This window comes from Lutra lutra, chromosome 2, assembly GCF_902655055.1.
Source record: "Lutra lutra chromosome 2, mLutLut1.2, whole genome shotgun sequence".
NCBI lineage: Eukaryota > Metazoa > Chordata > Mammalia > Carnivora > Mustelidae > Lutra > Lutra lutra.
Genome location: NC_062279.1, coordinates 175654112 through 175669407, shown reverse-complemented (window position 1 = coordinate 175669407; position 15296 = coordinate 175654112). Strand labels below are relative to the sequence as shown.

At 35.9% G+C, this 15296-nt stretch overlaps 1 protein-coding gene across 3 annotated transcripts in view; it reads right to left on the bottom strand.

Annotated features, from left to right (window-relative positions):
• The window catches only part of NSUN7 (NOP2/Sun RNA methyltransferase family member 7), a 54466-nt gene that overhangs the window by 23601 nt on the left and 15569 nt on the right, over nucleotides 1-15296 (bottom strand). The window contains exons 5-9 of one of the 3 annotated variants that reach the window (XM_047719176.1): nucleotides 11223-11375; nucleotides 10695-10878; nucleotides 9130-9340; nucleotides 3941-4084; nucleotides 79-180 (exon numbers count right to left, since the gene is read on the bottom strand). In XM_047719176.1, coding sequence (XP_047575132.1) covers nucleotides 79-180; nucleotides 3941-4084; nucleotides 9130-9340; nucleotides 10695-10878; nucleotides 11223-11375 — 794 coding nt within the window. The remainder of the gene's footprint in view (nucleotides 1-78; nucleotides 181-3940; nucleotides 4085-9129; nucleotides 9341-10694; nucleotides 10879-11222; nucleotides 11376-15296) is intronic. The other 2 variants (XM_047719177.1, XM_047719178.1) reach the window with 2 other exon arrangements.

The following is a 15296-nucleotide window of genomic DNA, read 5'->3' as shown; positions in this document are numbered from 1 at the left end:
AACTGTAATAGATAAATGAAGTATTAATGTTTTTAAGATTTACAACATATTTTAAGATTGCACTGATGATGAACTTACATTTCATTGCATGTGTGAGCTGTTCGTATTGCTGTTGAGCAAGAATGTGAAGTTTATCTTCTGATGTGCCTCCTTGAGAGAAATCTTTAAGTAAACCTGTATCTAAAAGCAAATAAATCCTTTAAAATACATCGCTATTGGGTGTTGTTCATATATTGCTATAATCACATAGTTTAATTTTTAAATCATTTTTCCTATTAGAGTTTTCATGGAAAATATTTATTAAAACTACATAAATAGTATTATAAACATGCTGAGTTAAAATTAAAAAGCTAAATAAAGGTAATTTTGCTTAGTTTTAATATTGTTTTTCTTCTCCAAGTTCTTATGAGATAGTCATCCTACTAGCCAACTAAGTCATTTAGGTATAGAAGAGAGAATGCTGTAATTCTGGAAACTAACAGAGGAAAAGAAAAGAGATTTATTTCCAAGGCAGAAAGGTGATGAGCTATAGTTAGATTTGAGTAGGAAAAAACACAAAAGGATACAGTTAACAACATTAACTTAGCAAAGAAATTTTGGAAGAAAAAAAGAGAAGTGAATATATGTCTTCATAGATTAAGAAAGAAGTAAAGAAACTCTTAAAGAAAACTTTAGGAAATTTTTTAAACTGAGTTCCTTGATATTAACTAAGATATATTGAATACTGTTTTATATACATTATTTTATTTATCAACCCCCCTTTTTAAAAATACTTTTTACTTATTTATTTGAAAGAGAGTGAGAGCGAGAGGGCATGAGCACGAACTAGGGTGGTGGGGGGAGAGGGCCAGAGGGAGAGGGAGAAGCAAATTCCCTTCATGGACTGAGTCACTCAGGGGCCCCTACCACCCCCTTTATTACCCCTTTAAACATGAAGAAAACTGTTCAAACATATATTAAACCACTTATCTAAGGTCACATAACTACTAGGTGTAGAACCATGATTCTGGCTCAGAAATCTGACCAGAGAGTCCAAACCTCTAACTTCTGTTTATTCTGCCTCTCAGTAACTCCCTGGAGTGAGAATCAATTATTTATGCCATAATTGGCTGTTCTCCTTTCCAGCACTATCACTAAAGGTTAATTAAACTCCATTTCTTCCCAATTTAGCTTTACACTTCACATTTTTCTATCTCTATTCACCACTTCTTAGAGGACCATTTACACATTATTGTACTATAAAACCATATCAATTTACCTCTTTCACCCCATTTTAATGTAATTCCAAGTTGTTAGCAAAGAGCAATTTCATATACTCCTCAATGGTTCAAATATTTTTCAATGTTAAAATGTCTTTCAAACTAATACACAATTTCTCCCTTGTACCTCATATCTAAGTCTTTTGGGTTCATCCTCACTAGTTTTATTACTAATATTTCTACCTTGGGCACTAGGTCAACAGCTCTTTATTACCTCCTCAGAGGAAACCCTCCTTTTCCCCCAGGTTTGTGGAAGGCAGCTTCTTGGCTTATCCTGTTGTCTCTTGATCAAAGTTTTCAGAACGTTTCTAAAACTTAGGAAACTTTTTACTTTCTGCTTTTCCATCATTGGTGGTCCCTTTGGGCTTTCCCAGCCCACCCTCCCTGCTCCAACCAGCCTTTAGTTTCTTTTTACCTATGGTTAGTCCCCACGTCCCCCCGTCCCCCCCCCCCCCCCCCCCCCCCCGCATCCTCACTTCAAGACGGCCCAGTGTAAGGCCAGAGTCTCTCAGTTGGAAGCTCTAGATCTCTTGACTGCGAGGTTTATTATAGGTACAGCTGTTTCTTCCCCTCCTTCCCCAGTGTCCACTAATTCTTATTTATTTCCCAGTTAATGTAGGGAGAGTCTCAGGTCACCATTCTCCCATCTGAGTTGGTTATTCTTCTGTTTTACTGTCGCTGGGAAGAAAGTTTCCATAACATGTCAAAATTCCATGTGCAACAGTGTAAGCCCAGTTACACATGGTGCAGTATCGCGGAATGCGCTAACTCACCTGAATTTAACCCCAGCTTCTCTGTTGACTAGCTACGTGACCTTAGGCAACTTGTGAGATTTCTCTGAGTCTTGTTCCCCTGCCCCCCCGCCCCGCACCTACAAAATAGAGATAATCAAAGAACACTATCCTCAAAAAGTGGTTGTAGATATTAAGTGATAGCGCATGCGTACCACCTAGAATATTGACTGGCACATAGTTGTGTGCAATAAATATTAGTTTCTGTCCTTGCAGTTTTCTCATTTTTGATTCTGTCCTTGGAGAAACAGAAAATAGGTGCTCACTCTACGCTGAATGTTGGTGAAAAGTCTTCGTTATCTAACATTCCAGGTAATCTTATCTAACCAGGGCTTTCAAGGTGAACGGATTAGAGTAAGGATCCATTTCAGTTAATGCACAGCAAATATACTCGGATTAAAAAAGTGGCTCCCAGTGTCAGCCTCGGAGTCAGAGCTGTTGTGTTGGGATCTGGGCTCTGCCACTAGTTGAACGGCTCCGGGGAGCTTCTTCAACCTGTGAGCCTCAGAGTCCGGACTGGTAAAATATAGAAAACCAGAGTTCATTATCTGTGGTTTTCCTTTCCGCAGTTTCAGTTACTGAAGGCCAGCCTCGGTCCCGGAAGCAGAAGATCCTTTTTCTCCGAATCTGCAGAAGGTCAATAGTAACCCAACGCTACGTCACGGTGCTTACGTCACTCAGCTCGCTTCGTCTCGTCACACGGACATTTTGGCATCTCTCATCATCCCAAGAAGGGTGAGTACAGTACAAGAAGATATTTTGAAAGAGAAACCACATTTCTGTGACTTTTATTTCAGAATATTGTTATACTTGCTCCATTTTATAATTATTCATCTCTTACTGTGCCCGATTTATAAATTGAACTTTATCATTGGTGCAAAGGTATAGGGAAAAACACAGTACATATAGGGTTCCGTACTGCACTTGGTTTTAGGGATCCACTGGGGGTCTTGGAATGAATTTTCATAGATAATGGGGGACTACTGTAACTGATTCACAGAGTTCTTGTGAGGACTTGATAAAATAGTCAAAACAAAATGCTTGGTTCACTGTCTTGTATATGCTCAATAAATGGCAGTGTTAAATAATATTTTATGATTTATTAAATAAGCAAATAAAATATTCCTAGAATTAATATTTAATCTGAGGTATTCATATCATAAAATATACATACTTGGGGTTAAAGAAGTCTTGAGTTTGAAATAATGTGATAATGATTTAATTAGGACCATTTTAGAACAGTCTGTAGGGTCTGGCTGATCTACATTTGAATTCTAGCTCTGTTACTAACTTGAACCTGTGTGACCTTATACAAATGAATTAAGCTTTATGAGTCTCAGTTTTTTCATCTAAAATGCTGATAAATTTTAATGCCTATATCTTGAGTTCTGGTATATACCAGAATAGCATAGTGGCCAACATCTGTTCTGATGGCCTACATCATTCCAATTATTAGAAATTTTTAATACTCCCCTTGTGCATATCACAAAGGATTACTATAAGGATTAACTGAGACAATTAATGTAAAGTACTGTATTTTTTTAAATATTTTATTTATTTATTTAGTTGAGAGAGTGAGTGCAAGCAGGGGGAGGAGCAGAGGGAAAGAGCGAGGGAAAGAAGCAGACTACGCCCCTAGTGCAGAGCCCAACGTGGGGCTCCATCCCAGGACCCTGAGATGATGACCTGAGCCGAAATAAAAAATCAGCCACTTAACCGACTGATCTACTTAGGTGACCTGTAAAGTACTTTATACATTGTAAGTGCTCTATACATGATAGCTACTCATTAATCAGATATATTTAATGTGTCCTTTTAATGATTTTAAATAACTTTATTTTTGAAATTATCAAGTTTCAATAATTTATAAATTAAAAATTTTTAAAGTACCTTCATGTTCATTTAGTATAAATTCCACTGGATTACTAACACCCAGTCCTGAACAACGAGGTAGCAGCAGAATCACTTTAACTTTCTGTAATCTATGATCCTTTGATTCAATGTTAAGAAATGTCTCATGAAGTATTTCAATATCTTGGAGGAAAAAAACAAAAATTAATGTAAAAACATTAATTAAAAATCTTAATACAGTATCTAACTAGATTGATTTATTATTGTTCATTTTTAAATCCTCAACATCACAAAAAAATCATCTTAACATAGAAAAGAGAGCTATTGTTCTCTGATAACTTCCTAAAGTTAAAACATGAATTCTCTTTCTCCTTCACTTGAGGGAACAATTTTGAGATTTAAATACTTCTACATAAAATGTTGTTTCATTTTTCATCGTGAACTCCAGGCTCTTTCAAAATAGTGTGATGTAGTGGAGGGAAATGGGATTTGGGGGCAGAAATACCCAAATGTGACTCCCAACTCCACTGTTTACTAGCTTTGTGACTTAATCTCTCTGAATCTCCATTTCCTTATATTCATAAAACGGGATAATAATGCCTGCTTCATCTAGGTGTGGTGAAGACTGAGATAAAGCAATTTAGTATGGGCCTGGTACATGGTAATTGCTCAGTATTGGTTATTTCCCTTTGCCATTTGTAATCTCCATTTATGTTATCTTCCCCAGTGAAAAATGAGTGTCAGTAGCATTTATGAGGGAGTCTAAAGTCCCTTAAGGACTTGGTAATTTAGTTTAAGAAAGTCTGCCCTCCCTCAGAGTATAGTGGTCTGTGCCCCTATCTTCAGGCCACCCCTCCACTTCTGCAATGGCTCCCACTCCCCTCACCTGCTGAGGAGTCCCCCTGAAACTGCTCACCCACCCCCTTTCTCGTCTGATCACCGTGTTTGTCTTCCTATTCTGTTTTGAAATTGTTGTTGTTTTTCTAATCAGTGGACCTTTTCCTTTTCTCCCGTTTTTAACTTTCTGTCAGAAAAATTCAAACATTTATAAAAACAGACAAAAAACTGTAATAAAGTCTCAAGTACGCACCATGGAGATGTAACAGTGAACCATTCCTGCCCACTTCTGCCTCATCTAGATCTGTACCCACTTCCACCCACCCACATGATTTGAATCTATAAATATTTCACCATCTATCTCTAAAAGATAAGAACTCCTTTAAAAATACAACCACACAAATTAAAAAATAATAATTCCTTATTATCATTGAATAATAAAAGCATCCAATTATGTGTTAAATTTCCCAATAGTCTCACACATGTCAAAAATTTTTTACAGTTTGTTTGAATCTGGATTTTAATAAGATGCACACATCACAATTAACTGCTAGGCCTTATTTTAAATTTCTTTTTGATAGGTTCCCTTTCCGTTTTTTCTTACAATTTATTTCCTAATGAAACATGGTTATTTGTACTACGAAGAGTTTTCCACAGTCTGGATTTCGCTAATTGCTTCCCCAGAGTGTACTTTTAACATGTTCCTGTCTTCTGTGCTTCCTATGACTTAGTAGCTGGATCTCTAGAAGCTTAATTGGATTCAGTTTTTTCTTTCTTTCTTTCTTCCCTTTTTTGGGGGGGAGGATAGAAAGGGGACAAAACTACTTCACAAGTCACATCATATTCATCCATTAAGTTGTCTTTTCAGCACTAGCAAAGGGGTTGCAAAATAGTCACATTTCAGGTTTGTCATCCTTTTTTCACTTATTAGTTGGAAGACTTCTAAAAGGAGAAACTTCCTTTCCTCTACTGCGTGGTTACCTAATGGCTCCTATTCTCTCTTGTTAACTAGGTAAAAATTCAGGTGGGCGATTGGAAGTAAAATGCTGGGTCACAGTATGTACCTATTCAAGTTTTAGTGATTAATGCTAGTTTTCTAGAGTGTTTGTACAAGTTTACAATCCCACCAGCTGTATTTGAGTATTACCAATGCTCTTTACCTTGCCAGTACCTGGTACTGACAGTCTTTCTTTTAAAAAGTAGGCTCCATGCCCAGTGTAGAGCCCAACACAGGGCTTTAACTCACTACCCTGAGGTCAAGACCTGAGCTGAGATCAAGAGTCAGATGCTTAACCAACTGAGCCATCCAAGCACCCTCCCAATCTTTTAAATTTTAATCATTCTGTGGACATGTGGTGATTTTAATTGCATTTCCCTCATTAGTAATTGGATTGACTACTTTTACCTAAGTTTTTTTGGCATCTGGACATCCTGTTTTGTGAAATGACTGGTCACGTCTCTTGCACATTTTCCAATTGGGCTGTCTTTTTATTGTTAATTTGTAAGAACTCTTTATACCCTGTGGATGAAACTTCACCAGTTTATATACTCCCTCTCTACAGTTCGCATTTGCACTCTCTTCATGTACAGAAGTTAAAAGTTTACTATAGTCCGGCTTATCAATCTTTTCCTTTATGGTTAGTGCTTTGTGAGATTCTAGATTTGTATTGATGGTGTGTAAAGTATGGATGGGTTTCACTTTTTCTAGCATCATTTACTGAAAAAAAAATCTCAGTACTCTGCAGTGTCATGTGGATTGAACTGAACCCATACAGATCAACTTAGAAAGTTCATCTCAATGACATTGAGTCTTTCAGTTCATAAACATGATCTTTTTTTTTTTTTTACTTAGGTCTTCTGTCTTTCAGTAATGGTCCATAGTTCTATGAGGAGGTCTTACACGCCTTTTATGAGAAGTACTCCTAAATGGGTATGGTTTTGGATACTATTGTAAAAGGTATCTGCCTCATTTTCAAACTTTTGATATTGGTATGCAGAAATTGGTTTGTATATCACCTTGCAACAATCATCTGTGAAATCTATAGTTTAGTTATATTTGAGATTATATTATTAATACATACTTCTTTCATACTGTTTCATTTTCCTGATGAACATGTTATATTTCTAGTAATGTTTCTTGACTTAAATCTACTTTGTCAGTAGCTCTTTTGTTAGCATATATAATGTATATCTTTTTCTGTGCTTCCAATTTTTTTTATATCCTTTTATGTAAGGGTCTCTCTTATAAACAGCATATAGTTGATCTTTAAAATCTAATATTGGCATTCTTTGTCTTTTATTTCAAGTATTAGTCATGAATATGTAATGTGTTTACATATATATTTTTTAAAGCTTAATCTACCTACTTGCTTTCTATTTGTCTTACCTTTTCTATGGTAATATGGTATTCCAACTCCATATTCTGTTTTCCACCCCCTCCTAGATATTAGTTAAACGTTCTTTTATTATTTGTTTATTCACTGCCCCAGTTATAACACATGCCACTACTTAATAGTTTACTACATTTACCATTTCTTGGACAAAACAAAGATGATAAAAAGCATTAATTCCATTTCCTTCTCTCTAAGTTATGTACCATTGTTGTAATTTAATTGTTTATAACATATATTTTAACCCCACCTTAGTTTATAATCCCACAAAACATTAGATTATAATTTAGTTTACTTACCTTTTCCATTGTTTTTCATTTATTTCAGCATCTACAACTTTCTGTATGAGAAAATATTCCTTCTACTCAAAAAATATTCCTTAGTATATCCTCCATTGTGTCTGCTGTTGACAAACTCAGATTTCATTTCTCTAAGAATACCTTTTTTCAAAGGAAATTTCTGCTGAGTTTAGAAATCTCCTTGGTAGTTTCTTTCTACACTATGCAGATATTAATAGTTTTTTGGTTTCAGTTATTTCTGTTGAAAAGTTAGTTTTTAGTTTTGTTGCTGTTCCATTAAAGGTAATCTATATTACCACCCAGGCTGCTTTGTCTTTGGTTTTCAGCAGTTATGCCATAATATACCTAATATTTTTCTATATATTTATTCTTACTGGAGTTCATAGAGCTTCTTGAATCTATGGTGCTTAGTTTATTTCACCTATTTTTGAAAAATTCCCAGCCTTAATTTCAAATATTGTTTCTTCTCAATTATTTTTCTCTTCTTTTTCTGTGTTCTTAATCACAGCATGTGGAAGAGCACTGGATCATTGAGTCTCATGTTTGTTTTATGATCTTTTCCATATTGCTAATCCTTTTGTCTCCCTTTGCTTCAGTCTGGATATTTTCTTGTGGCTTATCAGTTCACTTACTCTTTCTTTAGCTCTGTCTAACCCACTGTTAAATTTTTTACTTCTTAATTTCACATGTTGTATTTTTTAGTTCTAGAATTTTCTTTTGACTTAAAAGAATTATAGTTTCCAGTTCTCTACAGAAATTCTACAACTTGACATTTAGTTTCTTCAGCATACTAATCATAGTTATTTTAAAGTCCACATCTGATATCTCCAATATCTGGACCATCCGTGGGTGTGCTCCTATTGTAGCATTTTTCTCTTTATATCAGTCTTATTTTTTCTTCTTGTTCGCCTTTTGTTGTTATTGTTGTTGTTTTTAAATTGAGTGCCAGACATTGTATTTGAAAAATTTTAGGAGATAATATGAGATTTAAGATGATGTTATTTTCTTCCAGAGAATTTACTTTTTCTTCTGATAGGCAGCTAAATCTGGGCACTAATAATCCCAGATCACCTTAATCCAATTGGGAATGAGATGACTGGAATTTGGCTTCAGTTTGTTAGACAACCGATCACTATCCAGCATACTTCTCTCTCCAAGTGAAACCCTAGGTATTTACCTGTCTACCTCTCCAGGTCAAGTTCTGAATTCTACTTTTTGTCTCCCTATGAACCTGTCAAAAGTTCTGATTTTTTTTTTCAGCCTCAACGAATCTCTAATAAAATGTTATCTTTAGTCACAGCATGAGCCAATGAAGAAGATTTTGAAAATAAGAAGCCTAAGGGACGTAGCCTCTAGTCCTAGATATTAACACTGTCAAGCACTCCTTTAGATGTGTTCTTTTTTATTAAAGGATGGTAATTTCTACTACCTTCTTTAACTAATTATTATTTGAATTTCAAATTACACAGTAGCTAATGCCAAGCAATATACCAAGTGCCAATATATTTATTAATTTAAACTACAGTCGTATAACCAATGTTAAATAATGAGAAGTGCCTGGTGTAATATGAACTAGGGAATATCTGAAGAGCATAGTATATACAGAGTTTTTGTAATACAAAAAATAACAAATTCAAACATTTTTGACATTTCAAAATTTTGCAGAAACTTAATCACCAAACAAATAAATATTTATACATACTTTTACATCCCATTTTTGTAAAAAGGTTCTTCAGGTCAGGATCCTTAGCTTGTGATTTTACTCCACACACAAATATTTTTGAGGTATTATTATTTGTTAAGACTGACATATGGGCAACTGTGTACCATGAACCTGTATTAACCATTAAGATATCATCATCCATATTTAATAAAGCCCTTACAGAATGGACAGCGAGACTTCGAGATTTGTCCTACAAGATAATAACATGATTAGAATTTCAAATGGTTTGACTAGAAGCATGAACTGACTTTTTTTTGCTTAAATTAAAAAAAAAGGTACTGGGTAGAACTCCTGAGATACCTAATCCATTTGGATTTAAAACATCTTAATATATGTCAGAAGACAAAATTAACAAAAATAACTGATGGAAACAAAGACCTTAACTTTGCTTAACCTGAATTATGAATGTTATCATTTTACTTTCATATAGTGTTAAGACACTGTCAAAAATCCCCCAAGTGTGATTAATACGTTAGTGATGTCCTACTATAGCATCCACTCTTACCCCTTCATGAAAAACTCAATCATCAGTTACTGCCATTATTTCTTCCCATTACACTGTCATTTAAATCACTGCTAACTCATAGATATTAAAAGTTAGATGGTTGACAAGCTTATAAAAGGGGTCTAGACAAATGGGTTTCTACAGTTGATCTCAGGGCTCAATACGGTATGACTATAAGATAAGGCCAAGAGATTCTACCCAAGAATATGAGTGCTGTGAAGGAATAAACCTTAGAGGACCAAGGTAAATCTGAGGCAAGAATTGGAATCTAAGGACATAAAAATTAATAAAACCTAATTTTTTGGACCATTTATTTTTCATTCTACTGAAACCCCATTATACCTCACATTCTCTTCCTGTATTGTCAGTCATTATACACCTCTTAAAAGTCAATGCTGTAAGACCATATTAAGGAGGTAATGGGAATGTATTACATGTTGCATTTTCAAATTCAGGATGGTACTAGCATCTTTCCCAGAAACGGAAGGTAGAAAAGGTACCATTGCACTTTTTTTTTTTCAATGCTCCATTGGAAGAGAAAAATACAGCCTTTCAGCTTCCAGCAGTACAAGTATCCCTATCTATAGAGTCTACGAAGGAGAACATGTTCTTTATAACTGCGCATGGGACAAAGATGCTGAAGTACATAGGAACACTGTAAGGGTATTAATTTTATTCAATAAGATAGCCAAGACTTAGGTTTATAAATCTTCTTGATAATCTATAAAAATATAATCAGTTTGTTGAGTTTTATTTTTTTTTTTATTTTTTCAGTGTTCCAAGTTTCATTGTTTATGCACCACACCCAGTGCTCCATGCAATATGTGCCCTCCACAATACCCACCACCAGGCTCACCTGACCTTCCACGACCCCAAAACCCTCAGTTTGTTTCTCAGTGTTCACAATCTCTCATGGTTTGTCCCCCCTCTGATTTCCCCCAACTCACTTCTCTCCTTCTCCCAATGTTAGGTTTTATTTTTAAGTGGATTCTTTGAGTAAGTAGGATTATTGAGAACCACAGTGAAAGTAAATGTTTACCTGAAATATAAGTTTATAATCTTTGAAAAGATCTGTATTTAGAAGATCATTTTTGAGATGAGATGGAAAAATTAAGACATCATAGCAATGTTGGTCCACAGCAAAGACTTTCTCATCAATATGCAATACAGAGTTGACTTTGTTATAGCCTTTTTTCTTCAAACTATAATAAATGTCTTCAGGACTGTAAATATGCAATATTAAGTTGTAATTAAAAATATATTAAAAATGCATTTAACACTAGCACTTTTTCCTAAAATAAATGTAAATATCACTGCATATATTGCATTTAATGGAACTTATAATTTCAGCCAACAATAAGTTAAAAGATAATTAAAGACAGAAAAGTTAACATTTTATGTAATTACCTTTGGTAATTTGGTGATAAGATTGTGAACTAACTACAGTTCCCCATCACTCCCCTAGATGTGCCCTACCCACCCATTAAAAAGATAATATTTCTTATCACATTATTTTGAAAGGCTAGCAAACTGAAATGTGAATAAACAATTTGATTAAAACTCTTACCTGATTTTACAAGTATTTATCCAAGCATAAAGTGGCAAAGTAGAGGCCCTTAGTTCCTGGTTCCTAACAGTTTCTGGAAGAATGTGGTATATTGAAAGAGCATCATGTTTGATTCGGCATCTTGCCAAAGCTGCAGCCAATTTCGTCTTAAAACTAGAGACAGAAAATCCATTCTTGGTGACTACTGCATTGAAAACAAGACTACCAATTTTCCACTAGAAAAATTCACAAATTAGATTTAGAATTCTAACAAACTTCTATAATTCTGCTTCAAATCTTCATAGTATAAATTATTTGAAAATAGAAATCCAATAATGCAGCTTCTTTTCAGTTTTTGCTGCTCCTGTGTAGATACATGTTTCTCCAGATATTTATATCAGTTGCCGACTGAAAGAAATTTTATGTAGTGAAAGAGGTGTGGAATTTAGTTAGACAAATTTGAAGTTAAATTCAGTTTCTGTCAGTTTACTAGCTGTGTGACCTCGAGTATATTAATGAATCTCTTTTCTCAGCCTGTTTTCTCATCTATAGCATGTGGTCGACTTAACTTGCTATTAATGCGGTGATTACCAACCATGTGTGCATAATACTTAGCACAATTCCTGGCACATGGCAGATACTCATTATAGGCTAGTTATTATCATAGTTGCCAATAGTCTAGTCTTGGTAAGATTAAGGAACTTTCATGAATCAATATCAAGTCCTTACCAGTTCTGATTATCCCATAACGGAAGAGAAAAACAAGAAAAGGTTATTAACATTACCATGAGGATCCAGGATTTCTCTAGATCTCATAGAAAATGGCTAATACATGAGGATATAGGACCCATAATCAAAATTTTCACAGTAGGAATCTAAGTGAATAATAAAACTTAAGGATAACCTTGAATGAGAAATGGGGAAAGGATAGGAGAGGAAGAGTCAAGTGCAGCCAGAGTGGTGTACGTGGCTACAGAAAGCTTAGTAAGATCAAGATTCTTATTTGCTCAGGGGCGCCTGGGTGGCTCAGTCAGTTAAGCATCCAATTCTTCATTTTGATTCAGGTCATGATCTCAGGGTCAAGAGTTTGAGCCCCACATCTGACTCCACACTGAGAGCGGAGTCTGCTTGAGATTCTCTCTCTAACTCGCCCTTTGCCCCTCCGCTCCCCACTCGCATGTGTGCACACTTGTTTGTTCTCTCTCTCTCTCTCTCAAAAAAAAAAATTATTTACTCAGTAGAATGAGAACTTTTCACCAACAATGTGTTTGTGTATGAATATGTAGCCTGTATGAGGAAGGGAGAGCTAGAGGAAGGAAGGGATTGGGGGGCGGGTAGAGAGAGAGGGAGAGAGACGGAAACAGAGAGGGAGAACATAGATGGGGCATTTGGGGGAGGAGAGGGAAGGGTTATCAAACATTAGGACTTCTAGGCCTATAATAAAATTAGATTTGTGTAGTGCTATCTCCTAATGTCAGAGAACTACAGCAAGGGACACTAAAAACAACTACATAATACATTAATGTGCATCAAAAATAAATTAATAGAAAGAGGTGAGTTACTGTTCTATATCATACATGTGAGATGTTTCTGAGTGCATACCACTTTTGATTAAATAGTCATTCCAAATACCTATACGGTATTTACCATAAGGACTATCAACTGAGTTATTCAATCATTACACATAAAAATTAGAGCTATGAAGCTTAGAAAAATGTATGTGTTGTATATATGGGGAGAAGAAGTACACAGAGAAATAATTTTCCAAATTTCCAGAGAGCGAACATTTCATACTGTGAATTGTAATATTTTTCAATCACACAAAAGTAATTTAAAGTATATATACAGTCATAAAGATTTTTGTATAAATATACAATATCAGATTGAGGATAAAGACCAAATCCAAATGCTATTAGGATAATCAGGCACACATTTCTTCTGTAAATGGATTACCCCATGGCTATACTAGTAACTTCTTCCATAGCTGTAAGATGGACCGCGATGATGAAAATGGAAGCAAAAATGGCCTTTCCTCAGGATCATTGATCCAGAAGTCCACCGCCCGCTATAATTTGAGCACTACCACAGAGAGCTGCTCAATGCCCTGTTTGCCAGCACCTGCTGTATACACAGCCAGTGTATCTATACAGATACCCTGTACACTTAACATGTACAGGTCGCCCTGGCGATCTGTATATGTTAAATTGTAGTTCTGGAATTCCTAAGCTTAAATCTAAAATGAACCCATTACCTACAGGAAATAATCGAAACTCCTTACCATGATACACTTAGGTATTAATAATTTAACCTGAACCAGCTCCTCGGTTCTCAATTTCCACCACTCCCATCCATGAATCTATGCCTGGCCACACACGGAACCACTTTTGCCCCTCCTGATATCATGCCATATTCCCGCCTCCTTCTGCCTCCTCTCCCCCTGCCTCTCCAGCCAGTATGGCTTGGACTCTGCAATCAGATTATATGGGTTCAAATTCTGCTTCCACCAGTTACTAGCTATATGACATTAGACAGGTTATTGAGCTTTTCTAAACTCTAGGAATTAGGAACTAATATCTAACTCACAGAACTGTTGCAAACATACTTTTGAAAATGTATTTCAAAGTCAGGCTATTCAAGAAGTGATAATAAATTTTTTAAAAGAGTGATAATAACTATTATACCTATTTTTAAAAAAATATTGTTAACTACAAACTGTGATCAGATCTGGGCTATAGAGATTAAAAGGGAGCTTCCACCTGTAAGTAACTTATAATTTGGTGGTGTATTAGGTATATAAACAAACGGTCTTAGCCCATGATGAATGCTGTAAGATACACAGATAAAGAAGAAAGTAAATGTATCAGAAAAAGAACAAGAATCAGCCCAAAGGAACTTTGAATAGGAGGAGAAACTTAAACTATTAAAAGAGAAGCCAAGAATTTTCCAGACCACAAGAGAAGACACAGACAGCATGAGTTTTCCAGACCCCACGGGAAAAAAGACACACAGACAGAGGACAGAGGACACTGAAGATACGGAGATGTTAAACAGCAAAGCATATTTAGAGTTTGGGGTGGTGAGAGATCCAGGTCTCACGTCACAAAAAATTTTATATACCATGCATAGGAAGTGGGAATTTTTTCTGCAGGAAATGGAAGGCCACCTAAGCATAGAGAAATACCAATCTATTCATGAACAGATATTTGCATTCTTATTGTGTTCTAGGCACTGTTTTAGGTGATAGGAACAAAGGGATACACAAGGAAGATATTGTTTCTGATATCACAAACTGTAGAGTCTGGTAAAAGGAGACAAAGCAATTTTGGGTTTTTTTGTGGTCATTAATCTCTTTACAAAGCAATTATTTTTAAATGACTTAAGTATTCGTGACAAGGGAAGGCAGGATACTATGGTGGCACAAGGGAGGGGTACTGCTATTGCAGTCGAGGAAAGTTTCTCAGGAGTTACATTTAGGCTAAGCCATAAGGGTAGAAGGAGGAGTGAGCCAGGAGTCAGGGAGGGGTGTGAGAGAGCTATCCAGTGTTCCAAGTAGAAGAAGCATCATATATGAAATTATCTACCAATTCTGAAATAGGTGCCTGAGATGATAAGAGCCATGCAGAGCTTATGATGATTCATAAGCTGTGGGGAACAAAAATGGAAACTTGGGGCATGCCAACTTTATGGGAGGGGAGCTTTGATAAAGTCCCCAGGCTTTGGATGGGGTCACCAAAAGACAACGCTAGGAATGAAGTAAAAAGAAATAGCTAGCAGGATTCCTGGGTGACTCAGCGGGTTAAGCGTCTGCCTTTGGCTCAGGTCATGATCTCAGGGTCCTGGGATCAAGCCCCACATTGGGCTCCCTGTTCAGTGGGGAGTCTGTTTCTCTCACTCCCTCTGCCACTCCGCCCGGCATGTTCTCTCTTTGACAAATAAATAAATAAAAATCTTAAAAAAAAAAAAAGACTAATCGGCCTTCAGGAGGACTGAAGCACAGCTTCCAATTATTTCAACCCCAGATTAGACTAAGTCTCCCTGGTGTGTTAGTGCCCAGGTCTAGCTGTGGGCTTCCGATAGCAAAGAAAATGCTGCCTC